Here is a 21,808-nt window from a genome sequence, read left to right on the forward strand (position 1 = left end):
TGTAAAATTATTTTGGGGGTAAAGAATTGAAAAGAAGATGATTTTTAAAATGAGATCCTCACACGGATTAAAATTATTTTAAAAGTAAGTAATTTCTCAGTTACATTAAAATAATTTGAATAATCTTAGGAAAATTTAGTTTTTACAATATTGGGAAAATTTGCTTAGCTTCTGTAAATCTTTTTTTAAAAGTTTTATTTGAAAGGAAGAGATGTTAAAGCGTATTTCATCTCATTAGATAATTTAAATAATTAAGGTTGATATGGTACAGAAAATTTCTAATAGAGTACTTAGCATACAATAGGCGCTGGATAATTTTTTTTCTTGATGAGGAAGATTTGTACTGAGCTAACCTCTGTGTCCAATCTTCCTCTTTTTGCTTGAGGAAGATTGGCCCTGAGCTAACATCTGTGCCAGTCTTCCTCTATTTTGTATGTGGGATGCCACCACAGCATGGCTGGATGAGCAGTGTGTAGGTCCACACCCGAAATCGGAAACTGTGAACCCGGGGCCACCGAAGTGGAGCGTGTGAACTTAACCACTACGCCACCAGGAAGGACCCCCCCCCCCACTGGATAATTTTTAGTTTGCTTTTCTTTTTTGATGATTCACAGCAATATGTATTATAGAAGTAAGTTTCTCAGGAATCTCATGTTTAAATGTGATAGGCAACAGATATAAGAGATACTATGTTTTGTGGTCACTCAGTAACTAAACTTTCTCACGGCTCAGCTTTACTGACTGTAACTCCTGGTTTGGAGTCAGTAGCAATAATAGTTGTTTTATAATTTAAACAGTAACAATTACCACATAGTCACATGCTTGCTGTGTGTGAGAGAAATAAGTAGGCAATCAATATGCTTTTTAAATTTAATGCTTATAGCAGTATGACAACATTTAACTTAAAAGTCTCATCAATGGGGAGGAGTTTTGTTTTTAAATGTGAGTTTTCAGATGATGATATGAAGATTCAAGAAACGTTTCTGTTTAAAAAGATTTATGACACATTATTATGTCAAGTCTCAGTAACGAGGCCAAGGTAGGAGAAAAAGGAAGGTCGACTGGGAAAGGCAGACTGGGTATGGGGAAGAAAGTGAATGGGGGGACAAGACTCTTGTTTCTGTCTCGTGGGGTAAGTGTCTGTAACCATGGAAGAGATGGGGTTATAAAAAGATGGTCTTTGGTCTGTAGGTATTGGTCTACTGTGATGCTGAATAGAGCAGCATATTAAAAGCATCATTTTGGATGAATAATACTTGATCAGCAGCTGAAAGTTCTAGTTAATAAGTAAAATAAAAAATTCATTATATTTTATTTCATAGTGGTTCAGAGTTTACAATTTGCTGGAGTTAGCCATCATTTTCTCCATTAAAAAAGTAAATATGACAATAGTATGTCTCCAGAAGGCTAGGTGGTTTGGTGGTGGCCATAGGGTTGGTGTGGTCTAACCTCAGCGTCAGTTGCGTTTTCATTTCATGTCACTATTGTCCCTACCTGTCATCATAAGCCGGCACTCCCTAAGTGTGTTAATTCTGTATACCTCTCTGTGTCTATATCTATATATTTGCATTTTCTGCATCACTATTCAACATTCCTTTTAAAATTAGAGCAAGCGTAATGCTCCATCACACACTTAGACCACGTGCGTATGCAGAGCTGCACAGCTTAAAACCCTGTAGGCATCTCTGGATTCCCTGTGGCCGACTTATCCTGCTGAATTTACTTGGTAAAGCCTAGGAGCATCTGAATTTCCATTACTTTATTGGTGTACCCGTTAATGATATAGCTTAATTTGCATATCAGTAGTACCTTTTCACCACAGGTGAGAAATTGAAACGTTCAAGGTCAATTAACTGCGAATGTTTCAAGTTGGTTGGTGCAGCTGTAACGGTGAGTGATGCTGGCTAGGGGGAGCGGTCAGGGAGAGGTTCCTCTTTCTCCTGATGAGAATTGATGATCCAATTTTAACTTGCTAGAATCACGCTGATTCTTTTTTCCTCACTGGGCTTCTCTCATGTGTTCACTTCTTAAATACTGGTCTATGAAGGAGTGTCAAAATGCCAGAGAAATATTATGAAATTCCATATTAAATATATCCTCATTACCTACTTTAGACCGTTAAAATTAACTAGAAAGAGCAAGAAGCAAAATAACCAGCATTTTCTCAGAGGTATAAGCTGATATAGATAAAATTTCAAACGTGGAAATGTCAGGTCAAGATGATGGCCTGCTGGGGCACTTCATTCACTCTTTTCCAACTTTTCTATGTAAAAAAAGTTATAAAAATACAGAGAGATAAGCAGTTGCAGCCCTAAGAGGATCAAGGGTGCTTGGTTAGGATCAGGCCCCAGAAGTCTCTCAACTTCCAAACTTTTGATAGACCCTGAGGCAGAATAGTAAGATTATATAGAACAGTGGAAGGAAATATTTACCCACTCACCACTCCTATCATGCACCCATCAACCCTAAACTGCCTGGAGTCAGGTACCAGACAACTAGGGACAGCCCCTATGCCCTGGAGGCCCTTCAAACTAGCCAATCCACCTGGAGCCCACAAAACCTCGCTAACCCCACCCCACTTACAGTACATAAGCTGCCCCTGTAACTTCACCTTGTCACCTTTCCCACGGGTGCATCTCCCTGGATGGCTCTGCCTGGCAGCCTTCTCTTTTTTGGAACTGTAAGTAACAAAAGGCTCTGCCTTTCATTTATCAGAGTGTCATTGTGTTGTGTCTGCTGTCAAAAAGAATTTTTAAATCTTGTAAAACAGTTGTTAACACAGATGTGTCCTTGTAGGTTTCACAGTGGCATGTGCCTCACCATATTAGCAAACATTTATTGAGCATCTCTTTGCACTAGAGCCTGTACTTGGGGTTTTATGAAGCAGGGCACAGATGTTAAGAATAATGCTTGAAGAAAAATGGTGTGTAAATGAATGGTAATTTCTATCTAAAGTCAGACCTTATCAGGGCCTCAAGGCGGATGGCAAAAGAATAGGAGAAAGAAAACATGTATGAATATTCTTATTTGGGGTGTTATGTAATAGATGTTGCATTTTAATAGTATTGAATATTAGATGATTATGGCTTCAAGAATGTGTCAAACCCTATTTCATGATGTTTACAGTAGTTGTATTTTACTTACACAGTCAGCAATGTCAGCATTACTTAAATAAATTCCCCAAATAAAGTAGTATTATATTAAACTGGAAGAATGAAACATCTTAACAAGACACACAGCAGTCACATTTGTAATTTTCTGGTGTGTGTGAAACAAGACAAACAGGGTAAATTCTGCGCCACCCATACTTCCTTGAATATAGAACAAGCTTCTGTTTGTCACTTCTGAGTGCTCAAGCATGACTTACTCTCTGATCTTCTGTGTGATTTTCCCCTCCCCCATCCTCTCACCCACCACCATCCTTTCCCTCCCCAGATAGGATAGCACCGGTGGTGTGTTGGTAAACTGGCTGGGGTGGGGGCGGGTGTTGACTTGTAGAGATTGCCAATCTCTGTGGTTTAAATACTCCCATGATGGCCACTTGCAAAGATGGCTATGTTTAACAATCAGCTTGCAAAATTCCTGAAAATTTAAGCTCTCTCACACATTGTTGTAAGTGAGCTCCAAGCTCCCTCTGGATAGAACTCTCCATCATTTATTGTGTTATTGTTCCCTGCATGTGCCTCACCGTTGAAGTTTTTCATGTTGTGTTTCAAACTTGCTTTTCCATGTCTGTTCCTCCTACAAGGCTGTAATAACAGAGAGGGTAGGGACTATTCCTTGACTGTTTTCGTCTTCTCAGGCTCAAGGCTGTTCTTCTTTCTCTGGGGAGTCTACATGATTAGGCATCAGAGGGAGTTTTCTAGTTCCAGCGTAGTGTGAACAATGATTGAAGGCTGATCATTACCCAGTCATGCATGGGGGCAGGAAACATGCTATTTCCAAGTGTTGACATGAGTGTCCCCCTGTCGAATTGAGCTCTTTCAACATTCAACGAGACCCTGGTTCTCCTCAGTGTCACAGGTTATAACACCTAGAAATGAACATAATTAACATAGGCTCAATCCATTTACACTAAATTCTTGATTTTTCTACAAGGTGGTAGTTTCATATTCTGGAAATTTGACTTGCTAAAGTTCCATAGAGGAGGAATACAATCTTACTGGCGTTTGTAATCCACTAACAGATTTTTAACTAATTCTTTGCCAATTTTCTCCTTTTCTGTTTTCACGAAAGGAGCTGGTGGCTGGTCTCCGCTTGTCTCAAACAAATACCAGTGGTTGCAGATTGACCTTGGAGAGAGAATGGAGATCACCGCGGTGGCCACCCAAGGGGGATATGGGAGCTCCAACTGGGTGACCAGCTACCTCCTGATGTTCAGTGACAGTGGCAGGAACTGGAAACAATATCGACAAGAGGACAGCATCTGGGTATGTTTCTTTAACAGAATACGTAGTCTCTCTGGGAAAGAAATATAATCATGTCTGCGTGTTGTTAATGACTCTCTTAAACTAAGTTGAGAAATAGAATCTTCAGAATTTTCAAGAGAAGATACATTAATGTGCAGTTTTGAATACATTTCATGGTACACATGAAAATCCTAAAGGTAAATTTATTTCACGGAGTCCTCAGAAACTGAAAAAAAAAACCTTATTCGTTCACTAAGTAGTGTGGGAGTCTAAGAAATAAACAAAACCTGTATAAAAAATTTTGTTTTGTTCAATAACATAGTAATTCTGCATGGTCTTTATTTAAGATCAGTCAAAAGAATTTATTTCTCGTATTTCCTCTGATGACTCCGAGATTTCTGAAGATCTCCCTCCTTCTCTAGTGTATGGAGGTTTTTGTGTATAGTATTTGGAGCATTTATGTATATGATGTATGTACACACATACATACATGTATGTGATTTGTATATAAACTACTCTCTAGTCTTTTAAAAATCTGTAATTATGTAAAATGCTGTGTGTTGTGCACAGGGGTACAGCCCCTAAAGAGAGAGACTGACAAGGAGGCAGGCTGTGTAAAGTGGCTGGTGTTTGTAGTTAACTGACTGTGTATAAACGCCTGATGGGAGAAGGAAGCTGAAGGAAGCTAAAGGAAGTTGGCTTGGTGGTGAAAAAATCACTTCTTTGTTAATGTAAGGAAGTATTGGTTAGGATCTTATGTGGGCCAGGGACAAGATGCTGCAATCAAAGAACTATTTTTTTTTTTTTTTTTAATTTTCCTTTGGCTGAGCTGCTGGAACTGGCGAAAATGAGTAACTCAATGAAGCATCATTCTTAGCACGTAAATCATTTGGAAGCCTCTTTGGGCACATAATGATAATTTTCTTTGATCGGTCAATTGTCTGTCTTCTGAAACTTCCTGGAACCCTGTTGTACATGATAGACTCATTGAAGAAATGGGCTGTGATGGCCTCACCTTTGTATCTCTAAAGCACTTCGGGGCCGTTCGGTGCGTGTTTATGGAGGTAAATTGAATTGAGAAGAAGTGGCCCTGCTTTTTCCTCTAGTGAGAATGACATTTGGGCTGGAAGAAGTTGCCTATAAGCATTTTCTAAGAAAAGTTGCCTTAAAATCCAAAGCAAGTTGAAGCTGTGTCTAAGAGCAAGAAAAACTAGATATTACGGTTGAATTAACTCCATGAAAACCATTCAAACTGGAGATAAAATAAGCAGTAATTATGAACCAATAACAATGAAAGCTTAACGAGGTGTTTATTTTAACAGAGTGTTTGGATTTTCCTTTATTCTTTTTCTAAATAAGCATTGGATTTTAAACTGGATAAGTAGGGGCTAATTCATGCTAATATTTAGCAGTGTTAAGTAAAATGTATGCTTTTGACATTTTTTAAAACGATAGATCAACCACGAAAATTAGTTGTTTTTCCATTAATCAAGCTTGGGGAAAGCCAACTCTGGACAGTGCCATTTGGCTTTTTTGCTTACTCCTGTTAAAGGTGAAGTGCTCAGGGTGAAACAGTGGCGTGGATGACGCCTTTAAGCCAAGCCATTTGATGTAAAGGCAAATGGCACCTAGCACAATTATTTGTCAAGGTAATATTATTTTTTAGGCTATGCTATAATTTGTTGGTTTAGTCACTGTCTTCCCCTCTTGAGTGTGAGCACCCTGAAGACAGAGACTATATCTTCCAACCTTTTGTCTTAGCATTCCAAAATCGTAACAGTACTTGGTATGCTGTGGGAAATACTAAATGTTTCTTGAGTGAATGAATGAGAGAATGAATGAATAAAAGAAATGCACTTTCTTGTAGGATAATTTTATGACCACAATAACTAAAAGTGACTCCCTGCTCCTCCACGAGTTTTTCCTTTTAACGTATTTATTTTGTACCAGTTTAATATAGAGTTAGGATGGTGCATTTCTCTCTCCCTTATAAATTTTGAACTTTTTTATGGAAGAGAGTTTCTCTTTCTCATCTTTGCATTTCTGGCATTCAGCATCAAGTGTGGCACCTGACATTTGTTGAGTGAATTAGTGAAAAAAATCAATCTGTGAATGAATAGATCTGAATATATTGATCTCCTAATCTGTGCCTAACTTCCTACAAAATCCTGGGAGGCGTTAAAAGAGCTCATGTTAATGCCATTGAAAAATCAAGTGCATCAGAACAAACCGAAGAATGATTCAGAGGAGCACACAGATGTTAGATACAGACTCCTAAAGTTTGGGAATTGTTGGAAAAGGGAGATCACTGTAGACTAAATTTGTCGAAAAGCGGGGCTTACATGGCTCTTGAAAAAAGCGTTATAACTTAGACTATGGAATGACTAAGGAAGTGACTCTATGAAGCTGGAGAAGTGTGAAGCTTGGGCCCTGGAGCTATCCAGAGATATGGTTTCCCATGTGATAACCAGTGAGATTACTGGTCAGAATGGACTATCAAGTTTGGAAAGGACTGGATAATAATTTTGGATATGGTAAAGAAAGTTGGTAGATAACTTTGCATGTCAAGATGAAGATTAAGACTGGGTGCAACAGGTACCTTGACCACACATGAAATAGGTAAGGCGAGGCTGTGGGTAAAACACCCCAAATCCTCAAACCTCGGTGATTGATGCATACACACACATATACTCATGCTACCTGTTCATCCCAGGCAGGCTGCAAGGTTCTCTTCTATCCCACAGCTCCTCAGCTCCCACTCTGAGGGAGGCTCCCTCTCTGTGAATCTGCACTTGCCAGTGCGGGCAGAATGAAACGTGGTGACTTGTGCCCTGAATCTTGACATTTTCACCTGGAATAACACGGATCACTTCATTTTGGATTTTTTTAGCCAAAGAACAATTTTTAACTGATGTTCATAGTAAGGAATCTAACTCTTTGCTGCATTTTACAAATATGTATTTCTTAACTTCTTTTTCTTTTTTAGGTAATTTTTGCCCAGTTCTTCTAGATATTATGGGACGTATACAAATTATACAAAACATGCCAATTTTCTTTAAGAGCTTCACAGTCTGCTGCAGGTGATACAAATAAATCTATGAAAGAGAGTTAGGAAATGCTTAAGGCATTGTGTAAGTCTGTGATGGAAAGAGGAAGAAAAGACAATTGTTATAAGTTTAGAAACAAAATAAAACCCATCAACATGAATTGAAATGCTGCAGGAAAATTCCTCATACTCCCCTCATTTGATCCCACTTTAAGTGCTAGAGAGAACAATGACTTCTGTATACCTGAAAAAATTAATAAAATGCCCCCCTCCTTTTTACAAATAATCTTTAAAAAAGAAAGACAAAATGTTTTATTATGATCTCTACAGGTCATGTACATATTTAATAGAATGGTAAACTTAACAGGTATATGAGATTAAAAAAAATTACACATTAAAACATTTCTTTAGAGTCAAATTTTTAGTCCAGTGCTCATAAATGTAATTTATACAAAGTACTCTACTAGATGGCCTATAAATATTTTACAAAAAACTAGAAAATGCAAGCTACTAAAATTTTCCCTTCAAATCGAAGACAAAATAAAATCCCTTAACATCTGTGATTAAAAGACTTTTCAGCCAGTTTATTGTAAGTGATTGAAAAAGTAAATGTAAGGTATAATTTTCACTCATTTAAGAACAATTGCTGAAACTTCATGAAACTAACATCTTAGAAATTATTTTAAGTAGTTCAACATGTGCGGGAACTTTACAGTCAAATTATCCAAATTCTCTCTGATACATGCCCAAGGTTCTTTTATAATGCAGACTACAAGGGCGGGGATTGAGATGGCGCCAATTTTACGAATTATTTAAGTAAATGTGATTGTTATGCACAGGAATTGTTGACATTTTATGGATTTCAATTGTACTTGATTTTTCAAACAAAAAATACCTGTAGCATATTTCTAAAGTTAGTATAACTTTGTTTTTGTTTTTTAATTAGAAGTGTCTAATGTTGTGGTTGGGTTTGGCTGATGAAGGTCAGAGAGCCCCTGTGACATAGTATAGTCAATTAGATAGAAGTATCACCTGTCACAAAATATTCATGCCATTATTATCACTGTGACTGATTGAGTTGTCAGCTCTATAAGCCATACAGGGCAGAAACACTGCCTGCAAAGATTTTAGCATGTATTTTCCTTTAGTCAAATAAATAAGTGACTGGGGGAGTTGAGTTGAAACCCCAGGAGGCAGAAATACAAGTGGGAGGCGTACTGTGACCCTGGTGGACTGCCCGCCTTGCGAGGCGCATCTCTCCCAGCCCTATGTGGAGCCCTATTCTGGTGCCCTAAGTCTACAGAAATCATCTGTGGTGATATAAAGTACAACAGCACTAATGCCGTGTATGTCAACATGTCAACTCAACAAGCTTAATACATTGCAATACTTGCCTCAGTGCTTGGGCAAATGCCTAGAGAAAGCCTTAAGCTGCTTCTGCCCTTCAACACTGACTCTACTCGAATACCAAAAAAGACATTTTTATTGGAAGTCTACATTAGCAGTCTGTATCCTTAGGGAATCTCTTGTTTATATTTCTATTTAACTGTGAGTTCTCCACCCTTTTGAAAGTGAGTAACCTATAGCGCATGGGAAAAGGTGGCTGCATTTGGGTTTTTAATGTGGCGTCAATCATGAATCAGAACGTGAGTTTGCTAGGCGCCTTCTCTATCAAGTCGTTTGGCTTATTGTACCTTGTTGCATCTGTGCCCATTCTATAGCATGTTATGTCAGTCCTTCCTCATAGCCTTCTTTGGACACACATATTGAAACCTTATAACAATATGTAATGTACAAAAAATATATGAACTCCCGTGAACTGTAGTTACACATATACAGTGATATAAGATAAATGATGATAAATGGTAATGTTGCTTCATGTTCTTCAAATTCATCTGTCTCTAAGTGAGCACAAGAAAAATCATTTGAAGAGAGTGATTAGAGTTAGCAGGAGATTTGATTTGGTGCCCTCTTCAGAGTGCTCCCTCACATTCAAGATCATTCTCAAATCATCAACCAGAGAATAACGTGTTTTAAAAACACTTTACAACTTGTATCTCACATTCTACCCAGTGACAGTTCAGTGACAACAACATCACCCCCTTTTCTCCATTCCCTCTTGTCATTGCTGTGACATGATGTTGGAGATGGCTACTTCTGGCTTTTCTTACTCCTCAGTCCCAGGAGGTCACATATGAAGTTCTTCTCTCTTGGAAGAAATTCTGTCATTTTGAAATGTTTCTCTATTGTCCTTTAAGACCTGGACAACTGGTCTTCTAGAAAACGAATGCATTAAGCTCTCTGCCCTAATTTTACATTTTTAATTTCCAGACTTCTGAAGCGTATTTTAATCAGAGAAGAAGATAGAAAAATACATAAAGCTAGAAAGGTGGAGATAAGATTTGGTATTGATACAATATATCCCTTAAAAATCTAAGAGAATTATCTTACTGTCTTTTAAAAAGATAATTCAGTAAGGTGCCTAACAGTAAAATTAATTTTAAAATCAGCAATTTATCTTCCTATGTATAAATAACTAGGTATACAATATAAAAGGAATACATACGCTAGTTAAAATAGAACCAAAAATCAATAAATATCAAGGAAAAAGCTTAAAAGAAAATGTACACAATATATGAAAATAATGTTTAAAATGTTACTAAAGGACATAAAAGGAGACTTGATTAAATGCATTGATATATATATTTTGAAATAGAAAACAAGATTATAAAGCTACTTATTCTACCTAAAATAACCCATACAAATGAAATCATTCTGAATTTCGTACATAAAAAGTATGTATGAAGAAATAGATGTTAGTTAGCAAAAATAATGGTAGTAAGGAGAATCTACATTAGGAATATTTTATAAATCTGTGTTGATTAAAACACATTGATAGTGGCATGTTAAAACATAGTGGAAGAACACAATAGAACATCCGTTACTAAGTCCAAATACATTTAGGGATTTGCCTAAGGTAGTTGTAGCATTGAAAATATGTGAGGAAGTGTAAATTAGTCAATATGGAACTTGGTAAGCTATACCTTCTAGAAAAATAAATAGTATTTTTCTATCAAAATAGATTCCAGATGAACTGAATATTTAAAAACAGTACAGACACAGAAAGAAAGTATTGAAAGAAAAAGTAGGACAATGTATAGATACACATATAATATTGGAAGGGGCGTATCTTTTAAGCAAGAGAAGCAAACTCAGATGCCATAGGGGAAAAGATGAAAAATTAGGTAATATTCGGAAGCTACATGAAAAATGGCATAAACAATATTAAAAGAAACAGTCTAAATTAGAAAATGCTCTTAGCCTATGTGATGGCGATGAGGTGTACCTGCATCTCATCAGTCCCAGGTTAGCCACTGATCACTGGTTATGTTTGTGGTTCCCTAATTTTACTGCACATTTGAATTCTGATGCCCAGACAGCATCCATGCCAATTAAATAATATTTGGGGATGGGAACCAGGGTATTGTGATTTTGAAAAATACTACCAATTTGCTGCAAAGTGTGGGCACCGTTGGATGACTCAATAAACAAACTTGACAACCAAGTACAGATGCTTAGTTCAGTGCAAAACATACTCAGCAGGGTGCCGATTCATCCTAGATCCAGTATACTCTTGAACGTTCCTTGAGTATATGTTGCGAGAAGGATTTGGCTAATGATCAAGGCTAAGTAAAAAAAAGCTGTAAACCAGATGTTAACCCTGTCCTTCCAATGAGAAAGACTCAATTTTCTTAATATTTAAAGCAATGCTGTTCACTATGGCAGCCACTGGCTCTATAGGGCTGTTTCAATTTAAAATTCAATTAATTAAAATGAAATAAAATTAAAAATAAAGTTTCTCAGTCATATAGCCACATTTTCAGTGCTCAATAGCTGTCTTAAGCCAGTGGTTACTGTATCAGTGCAGTTATAGAACATATTCATCATCCCAGAAAATCCTGTTAGCACAGATACAAACATTCTTTAAAATGAATAAAAAATAAAGCTTTATTTTTTTTTAAAAGGAGGCAAAATAGAAACGCGTTTCATAGAAAGGAAAACATAATATCTAAATATGTAAAAGTGTGCTCAACCTCATTCAATGTTGAAGAAATGCAAATTAAAACAGCTACCAGGTAACACTTCCTAAAAGATGGAAACAAATGAGAATCTTGGAGCCAGTGTTATTTATGACGTTCTTTTTTTTTTTTTTTTTTTTAAGATTGGCACCTGCACTAACATCTGTTGCCAATCTTTTGTTGTTGTTGTTTTTCTTCTCCTCCCCAAAGCCCCCAGGACATAGTTGTATATTCTAGTTGTGAGTGCCTCTAGTTGTGCTATGTGGGACGCCACCTCAGCATGGCCTGACGAGCGGTGCCATGTCCACCCCCAGAATCCGACCCAGCGAAACCCTGGGCCACCGAAGCAGAGCATGTGAACTTAACCACTCAGCCACCGGGCCGGCCCCTATGATGTTATTTTCTAAACTGTGGTGTATAACAAAATAATATCTTCTTTAATTTTAATAGTTATACATTTAACGTAATGTAATGACTTAAAAAATTTTTTTTTAATTGCTACATCAAACTCATGGTATTATGAATACTACTATTTAATATAAGAATAAGCTAAAAATGAATTTTAAAGAAAAGCATTTAAAAAACAAGAAGAATGCACACCTATTAAAAACTTAGTACACGCCAGGCGCTATTCTACATGTGTTATATGTATTTATTCAATTAATCTTCAAAACCCAGTGAGTTACATACTGTGATAATGCTCAGTTTGTATTTAAGAACATGGAGGGATGGTGAGGTTATTTTCCCAAGGCCACATATTTCCAAGGCAAGGTTTTGATCCCCAGGAATCCGGCTTTAGTATCCCCTATGCTATATGTTCAAATATCACGTGTTATGAAAGCAACACTTTGAAGGAGAACTCAAATGACTCAAGACACGGAAAACATTGCCATGGGGCATGGGGCAAAAGGGTCTCTCAAATTCTGCCGTTGGGAGAATAAAGAGGTACAAACTCTTGAGAAGGTAACGAATGTTTTTAGTGTATTGAAGGAAGGGAGATTTATCCTGTGAATTCGCTTGCGCTGTGCAAAAGAAACATATGCAAGGATATTCATTGCAACATTGTCTATAATAGCAAAATAATATTGATCCAGTCCACCAGCAGTAGATCATTTGCTTCAGGAAATTATGGTACCTCCACACAATGGAATAATTTATGCCCACCAAAAACGGATGATGTAAGAATATACTGGCTACTTCTGGAGCGAATTCCAAAACTAATGTACAATTTTGAAGTGAGCTGTCATTTGAGACTTAAAAAAGAATCTTAAGGAGTGAAGAGGAAGAGATGGGGGCAATGGATAGAATATATATTTATTAAAAGCACTGGTAAAGAATAGATTTATATGAGGTTTCAAATGGGATAAAGCAGTCTGCAAGTGAAAGAAACAAAGCGTAACAGCGGAGAACGGATAGGAAATAATCCAATTATCAAATTTTTGAGAAAAATAGATAATGGATATTTCCTACTTGTTATATGACATACTGTAACATTTATTGATAGTATAAAGCCTATGGGAGCCATCAATATGAAGCATCGTATGTTATTTTTTAATATTTATTTTAGTAGTAGTTTAAAATATATATTTACATTTATGTAATGGTTGGTGGCACTTATACGGGCAGCACGTCATCAAATCTTTGATCATATTATGACAGAATAGAAAAACACCTTAGTTCTGATGCTAAATTGGTCTCTGAGTCAGTGCCCAGTTAGAAAAACAGAAATTATTTCCGGCATCTGAAACCTCGAAGTCATCCTAGGAAATTGGGTACAGGTGATGGAAAAGGTGATTAGCCAACGGTGAGGCGGTGAGGCAACTCAGAGCTTAGCAATACCTGGAAGATACTATTATTCTAACAGCTGGAGGAGTAACGAGAAGGTGGTATTTCCAGAGCTTAGAGGCTGACATTGCCCAGTTAGTGCTAGAATCATGGCGGGAGCTGCTCAATAGAGGATTATGGAAGCAAGCGGTGTCCATTGGGAGGAGGAGCCCTGTAAAAAACTCAGCCACTACTGAGAAGCCACCTAAGGCAGAGCAAGAGTGGGGAGGAATATGCTGGCTCCTCTCTTCCTTTCACTTACCAATCTCTCTCTAGTGTCAGGTGGAAGCTTGCTAATACAGGAGCGTAGGATTTTCAGGCTACATCATTCAACCCTCCTGTGTCTCAGAACAGAGCAGGGAAACAGTGGTAACGTGGTTCCGAGTGAAGCAAACAAATGACCAGTAGAAACCTAAGAAGGGATGTTACTAAGCACAGCTCATCTCTTGGAGCTTCTCTTTCTTCACTTCCAGAATGAGGGTGCAGGTAGAATCCAGGTACTTACTGAGTGATCTCTCCTTTCCTTTCAGTTGTAAAATTGCACGCTCCCCTGTCAACCCAGAAAGAAAGTAGATCAGTAATATTTTGATAGTGAAGAAATTGAGATTTAAGATAGTAAGTTTCCACCTAAGTTCATGTTAACATAGTGCCGTGTTTATAAAGTTTTACATTTAGCTCTCTTCCCTCCTGCTAATATTCATGAGTATGCAAAGCTAGCAGAGAACAGTATTTCAACATAGCAAAAGAAGGGAATCCGTGGTGAAGATTACATCATTGGTTTAGGGTCATTTTTCACACATAATCTGCTCTAAAGCAGTAGAATGATGCTATCTTTAATAAATTATGGATTCAATTTTTTCTGGTTTCTCGGAATATGTATAGTAGTTCAAAGTATAGATTTGCTTTCTATGTGAGAAAGATGGCATGGCTCTGTTCCTCATCATTTTACAGGTGAGTGCCACGGCTCACTGCAGAGGACCAGGTAGAAGAGTGTATATGTGGATTAATACACATCTATTGTTGTTTCTTGGATGGAGCTGTTACACGCGTTTGGTGTGCAAAAAACATCATGCTCCCATATTTCATTGAAATGTTTTGCTTGGCTGGCAGAGCTGATGGCTCTGTCCCTCTCTAAACCTGGCGCATTTCATTGGCGGCTTCCCTGTTTACCACAGCCCCAGTCTCAGATGCTGAATGAATGCTCATAGGATGTCCACCAAGGTTTCTTGTACTTTCACACTTCTCTTCTGGGGCATGCTCTTCGTTTATCTGACGCATGCTTGCCAAATATACTTCAAGTCATCTTTCCAACTCAGGGCCTTCCAACCATTTACTTTCTAGTCCCCTCTGCCCATCACTTTTCCAGTATTCACTAACTCATCTCTGGGGTCTTATTTCCAATGACATCTGCAATAGTGTTATTTCCAGGGAGTCTTTCTGGATTACTTTGCATGGTTCGTATAACCTTAATTGACTGAATTTCAAACTCCTTCATATACTTTTCATTCTCTTTCACTCTATGTGTATGTTTTCCTTTATTCCAAATTATACACTTGACAAATAAATACCCTACTGCTACTGGTTAAAACACATACTATGTACACCGTCTTTCTTAAAAAGTATGAGCATTTCTTAATTAAGGCTATGAATTCCTAGGAGAGGAGAACACTGTGCTCTTTTGCTAATGTGGTTTAGAATAGATATCAATAATACCATAACAGTAAAAGGAGGCTGTTTTGCGATTACTTACTTCAAATCCAAAATACAGTAATCTGGTGATATGTTTGCAGGTTTATGATGCAGAGGTCGGTGTATGTACTGAGATGAGGGCATCCGTCTGATATTTTGTATACATGTGTAAAAAAACCTCTTAGTCATAAGAACCAGGACTCTAACCATATGGCTTTATCTATCCGTATTTCCATTTGCCTTTAGGAGTCATACTTCTAAGTTGGCATTGTCTACAATTTTCTCTTTATGTTTTCTGCATTCACTCCCTTTAGAAATGTTCACAAAGAATAACTGTTTGGTTGATTTGGAAGAGCTATGCTCTAGAAAGATCCAAGTGTTAGGGCATTTGTCCAAAAGTAGCCGTCAATATGAAAGGAGGAAAACAGGAAGCAAAAATACTAGGAAATATTCTCCATAGCTGTGTCTATGAATCAGAAAGATGCAGTTCCAAAGAAATCATATTTGGATTGTGTTGTGCAGATGAAAATTTTTTTTGGCTTTGAACTCTTATCTTCCATTCTGTATTTCTTATTGTTATTATTAATCTCTCATCCTGAAAGGTTGTCTTCCTTTTGGAGCCTTGAACATTTTAAGTACTTAATAGTAGGTTTTTTTTTTTTTTTGGTGAAGAAGATTGGCCCTGAGCTAACATCTGTTGTCAATCTTCCTTTTTTCGCTCAAGGGAGATTATTGCTGAGCTAACATCTGTGCCAGTCTTCCTGTATTTTGTATGTGGGACACTGCCACAGCATAGCTTGATGAGTGGTGTATAGGTCTGTGCCTGGGATCCAAACCCATGAACCATGGGCTGCTGAAGCAGAGCGCGTAAACTTAACCACTATGCCACTGGGCCGGCCTCAATAATAGGGTTCTTTTTCAATAAGAGAGAGAGAAGAGAAAAATTGCTGGAGCAGTGAAAAGAGATCCTCAGGGAGCAATGGCTTTATTACAATATGTCAGAGTCATCATGAGTTGAGGGTGGGCTGGGGAATATCAGTTTCAGGAAAAAACTTGTGTTTATTTTAGTAAGTTTGTGGAAAGTTGCATAAAATTGTCCCAAGAGCTACAAAGCTATTATGGTAAGAGCGGCTCCATGTGTACACTCTGAAATAAAAAAGGTAAAAAAAACGAATTTCAATATGTCACTTTGGGAATAGGTTTTCGATCTTTAGATTAGAATAAATACATGAATTAATTAAGCTCGTAGTGATATTTATGCTCTCTTTAAAGATGATAGGTAAATACTGACACTTCTCTAAATTAGAAAGAAGTTGGTCTGTGCAGTCTCCTTTTTTTCAGTAAAATCAAACCCTTTGGATACATATGCACATAAACATTGAATTTCCATATGGGCTGCTCTTTCTTAGTTTGTACTTTTAACTTCTTAGCCTTTGAGTACTTAATCCATCTGAGCTGAATAACGTATACACTTGATAATAGCACAAGTTTTTGAAAAGGAATTTTCACCAGCAAGGAAGTGCATTTTGTGTGATTAGAACAAGCGTATATTCATGAAATATATTCCTTCTATCTCGCTCTACTTTGAACTTTGTATAGGGCATCGCATTGGAGTCTTTTGCCATGGAAATCCGTATGTTTTTCATGTTGAACCACACGATAGAATCTTTCTCTTACCTCTGCTCTAGCGAAAGTCCCTATGAATCATCCTCTCCTCTTCTCCATTGAAACTTACCCTCCCAAGGCTCCTGGATTGGGAACAGAGTCAACATGACTGGATCTGATCATCTGGGCAAGGGTAGCAAACACCGTCAGCACTGCCTCAATTTCTGTATGCATGCTTGCTTACAGTGGCTTTCTGGAAATAATGGTCCTGTTTCTCTTTTCTGAGCCTAGAGTGACTTGAATAGTTGAAATGTCCAATCAAGTCCATTTTAAAGTACCAGAGCTATAGCATGCAAAAGGAGGGCGAGATGGGAGGCTATGGGTGTCAGTTAAAGATGCCATCTCTGCTCTCAGATTGCATGCCTTCAGATGCAGGCTCCAACTCATACAAGCTTTTACCTTGGGCACGTTGCTTTTACCTCCTCTGTAGAATGAGCATAGCAATAATATACCCTGAAAGAAGTGTGCAAAAATTAAATACATAAGAAGATGAGAAGGAGGAGGAGGAGTTGGGGGAGGGGAGAGAGAGAGAGGAAGGGAGGAAGGAAGAGAAGGAGGGAGAAAAGAAGGAAGGAAGAAAGGAAGGAAACTTTGCAAAATGAAATGAAAAAAAAAAGCCTTATGCAAAATTCACAAGAGATCTCAAGTTATCAGCAATTCAACTAAAAGGTGAGAGTAAATGCCTGGCTGAATGCAGTAGTTTTTGGAAAGGAAACATGATAAGGAGGAGGGGAGAGGAAATGGCAAATATTGTTCCTAGTAGTTGGCTGTGTAGAGGAGGGGAATGGAATGGCAATCAAGAGACGGGGATGAGTGATGCATAGACAAATAGAGAATTTGTTAGTGGAGAGACTTGAGTGTGATTATAGCTTGAGTGGTGAAGCCCATGGAGGTCAACGAGTTGAACATGAAGATGATTCCAGAGGGTGGTTGATGGAGCAAGGGGATCCAGATCACAATTGGCTTGGAAGAGAGACATATATTCTTAGGAAAGAAGAAGAAAAAAGTAAAGATGAGCTTGAACTTCAGTCTGTAGAAAGGACCATCGATGTGCAGAAAGGTCCTGTATTTACTGAGAACAAAGAGGGAGAAGTGAGAATGGTGCCGTCTAGGGAAGGAATCCCCACATGGCACTGAGAAGCCAGCGTGGGCTGGAGACCACAAATGGGGCATGTGTACGTGCTGTCATTTGGTTTTCTGCCACTGAGGGCAGCTGCCCATGTGCAGGAGCAGTGGAGATAGATTCTTAGTTTGATGCAGGATTGGAACTATAGGGATACTGTGGTGGGAGGACACTGGGACAAGGAGACATATGGGCTGACAAAAGTGTGGAGGAAGGAAAGTATCATAGAATTAGCACCGTGTACGGGAGGAAGTGAAGTCAAGGGAGGTGGATGGAAGACTGTATTTGTCAAGGTTCTCCAGAGAAATGGAACAACAGGATGTATGGAGATTTATTTTAAAGAATTGGCTCATGTGACTGTGGTGGTTTGGCAAGTCCAAAATCTGCAAGGTAGGCTGGCAGGCTGGAGGCCTAGGGAAGAGTTGCAGTTCAAGTCCAAAGCAGTCTGCTGGCAGAATTCCCTCTTCTTCTGGGAAGATCAGTCTTTTTCTACCGAGGCTTTCAACTGATTGGATGAGGCACACCCACATCATGGAGAGTAATCTGCCTTATTCGAAAGTCAACTGATTTAAATGTTAATCTCATCTAAAAAAATGCCTTCATAGAAACATCTAGAATAGTGTTTGACCAACTGTCTGGGCACTGTGACCTAGTCAAGTTGACGCATAAAATTAGTTATCACAGAGTCAGAGGAAGAGTGGAGTTATTGAGGCTGAAAAGCAAATAAGAATGGGAGGAGGGGAGTGGGAGAGCTGGAAAGATCTAGTGGTCTAGGATCAAAGAATAGAATATAAGCATTTACAGTTTCAAAGATGTCCGATCAAAGGAAATGATTAAGAACTGAAGTGTGAACAGGGAAGTGTTGAAGAAGAGCATATGAAGGCCATTTAAGTCCAGGGTGTCTTATGGGTCATCCAGAGGACACTGAAGAAGAGAGTCGCTGAGAAGGCTGCAATGAAGGTGAGGAAGTGACCTGTAGTTGGGAGAGGACGCAAGCCAGGAGGGGCCGAATTTGCTATAGCCAGCTGACATTCATGAAAAAGGACAAGGGATATGTTTTCTCTCTTTTTTTCTTTCGTTGGCTTATTTTCATGAGGAAGAAAGAAAAATTATATGGAATTGACAGAAGAACTATAAAAATAATTACTGACTCCGTGGAAATACAGCATTTGGGAAAATTGACCAAACCTCACTTTAGGTCCCAAGGTGCTAATTTGGATTTCATGGGACGTGCTAATCTCTTCTGGAAACACCCCCCCAGACACACACACACCCCCAGAAATAATGTTTTACCAGCTCTCTGGGCATCCCTTAGCCCAGTCAAGTTGACACATAAAATTAACCATCACAGATGCCTTTCACTCTGCCCCATTCCTCAGCTATTGCAGGATATAATTAAATCTGAGCCCTGCTTTCTGGTCCTTAACAAATCACTCCAATTCACAGAAGGACGTGGGAAATAGGTGGAAAGAATGCAAGAGGATCATGATTTTTGGGAGTGACTCTGGGAGGCACGCCGGGGAAGTTCACATATCCTGAAAGAGAGTGAAATTAACAGGAACTCTAACACCTTACACCACATCTAGAGGTTAGAGAGTTTTCCTTTACTAGTACGCATTCTATTTATAATTTTCTTTTCCATTAAAAATTTAAGTTGTAAAGTTTATTTTATCACTTAAACTTTCTTTGAGATTTGGAGTTGGCATTAGTTTTGCTTTCTGTCTTTTTCCATTTCTGATGTTAGCTGAGTCAATTCCAAAATATGCCACTCTTCCTCTTACCAATTTTGTCTTATTACTGCCATTCCCCCTTGGACATTGCAGCCAGAGGTCACAACCTACCTACTCAGATGCTGTTTTATCATTCATGTGAGATGCATCTATTAATCATGCTTTTCTTCCCAGTGGAACTGGAGATTAACCAAGCTGTGACATTATCTTTTCAGTGCCTTCCGATATTCTGCTTCTGATTTAGTAGTTTTGTGCACACACATCAGTTTCAATCATTACTGACTGATCTTAGCTGGTTCTGACCAGGACAATGGTCCTCATCTTTTCTCTAAATTGATTCATGGATGTGTAATATTCTGGCTTCCTGTACTGTGCTTGGGTTAATGATATGTGAAGGATTTCTCTATGCTTAAGTTCAGATTTAAAAAGATAAGCTTAACATTTATATAATGGTGTACATCTTGATGACCTCAGGGTGTGAAGTCCTTGACTATGAGTTTGTCTGGTTAGTTTAATGACATTCAAAGTTCCTACACCAAATGATTGATGTAGGAAGTCAGAATTATGTAGTGAATGTTCTGTATACTTTTTGAGAAAAATATTCTATCAACTGAAACTCAGGTTTACTGCAGTATCTCGAAACATTCTAGGTCCATTATGTTCTGCTAGAAAATGCGTTCAAAATGACCCCATGGATTAAGGACTAGAGGACATACACTATAATTTATTTTAATTTGAGTAAGATAATATCTGAAGGGTTTGTGGCATCTAATGTGGAAATCAGGTGGGGCTGAGGGTGATGACAGATACCTGTTGCTGAGGGAATCATACTTCTCCTGTCATGGGCATACAGGACTAGGATTTTTATAAGCTGATTCCAGGCCTGTCTGTATCACATAATCAGTCTCGGTCTCATTGATGAAAAGAATTAAGTTCCCATGCTTTCTTTCAGATTGCAAGATTACTTTGAAATCAGTGTTACTATACTTTAAAGGGGAAATGATAGGTGCATTTTGTATTCTGTAATTTTTTTCTGCGTTTCCCCCTTTTTTTAAATGCACACAATTATGTGAATAGACCTGAACAAAGTGTAATGATAAGATGACTAAGAGATGACTTTGAAATGGATTGTGAGTAGGGGATTTTTTTTTTTCTTGAAAACATTCATCAATTGCTTATTTGTAAGTAGAGATATTACTTCTGTATAGCTGGAGGGCTGTCTTCTTACCAGTAGACAATGCTTGGAACTGAACAATTTGTACTTGAACCATCCATAAATATTTAAAAGTTCTGATGATGTAGCAGTTACCAAGGATAGAGCCAGTGTGTGCTCAGGAAGTCAGATATAGGATGCTTTTTCCACACCACAAGCATCAATATGTGCACCTTTGAATGCTAAGAAAAAATTATGACCCATCATGAACTCAGTTACTTTCTTTTAAATTAGATGTCTGCTATTATAATTCTTATTATGTTGTTATTGACTATTGACCTCCCCTAGAGCTTGTCTTCTGTTGCTCTCCTCTGTAATTGTGCTCTGCAGCTTGCCCGAGTTTTTCTCCTTCCCTTAGAATCTCTTTTCTCTATTGCCTATTATCATTTACCTGCAATTATTTTTTCCTAAAACTTTCTCTGGAAATTATCAATACTTTCACACTGTCTCCCCCAAAATGCATTTCATCAGATGGGCTGAATTTTAAACTCTAACAATTTTAATGAAAGAAACTGTTTTTTTGTGAGTTGACATTCTCCCAAATACAGCATAGAGACGTTAACACAGAGGCCACTCACATGTCTTTGGAGCGAGTGCCCAAAGCTGACACTTGATGCAAGATACAATAAGCTTCCTGGCTCCTCAACCCAAGTCTTTTCCCAGGAGAGACTCTGAGAGATGTACGGCTCTCTCCACGAGAGGTCGTAGTAATAATTCTGACATCATGCTAGGGGAAGGAGAAAGCAGGTCGCCAGTGATACCTGAGGAATGAGATTGGAAAGGGCTCCGATGTTTCCTGTAGGATGTCCTGCACTCTGTTTCCCCTTCCTTCATGGGATCACCACTTTCATCTGGGTAACTCTCCAAGGCTGAAGGTCATTTAAAAAGATTAACATGTGGCTTTCCTCTACCCCTCACATTTGTTTGATTACCTTGACAAAGACAAAGTGGAGACAATGGGTAGGGTCTACTGCCATTAATTTAAATAAAGGGAATGGAAATACACACATATATTTATATATTTGCTTAT

At 38.2% G+C, this 21,808-nt stretch overlaps 1 protein-coding gene across 1 annotated transcript in view; it reads left to right on the top strand.

The window, feature by feature from the left end:
- CNTNAP4 (contactin associated protein family member 4) overlaps nt 1-21,808 on the top strand; it is a 195,497-nt gene that overhangs the window by 25,998 nt on the left and 147,691 nt on the right. The window contains exon 2 of the mRNA XM_046682909.1: nt 4,237-4,430. Within this exon, the coding sequence (XP_046538865.1) occupies nt 4,305-4,430 (126 nt within the window). The 5' untranslated portion in view covers nt 4,237-4,304. The remainder of the gene's footprint in view (nt 1-4,236; nt 4,431-21,808) is intronic.

This window comes from Equus quagga, chromosome 13 (assembly GCF_021613505.1).
Source record: "Equus quagga isolate Etosha38 chromosome 13, UCLA_HA_Equagga_1.0, whole genome shotgun sequence".
In the NCBI taxonomy this organism is placed as follows: Eukaryota; Metazoa; Chordata; class Mammalia; order Perissodactyla; family Equidae; genus Equus; species Equus quagga.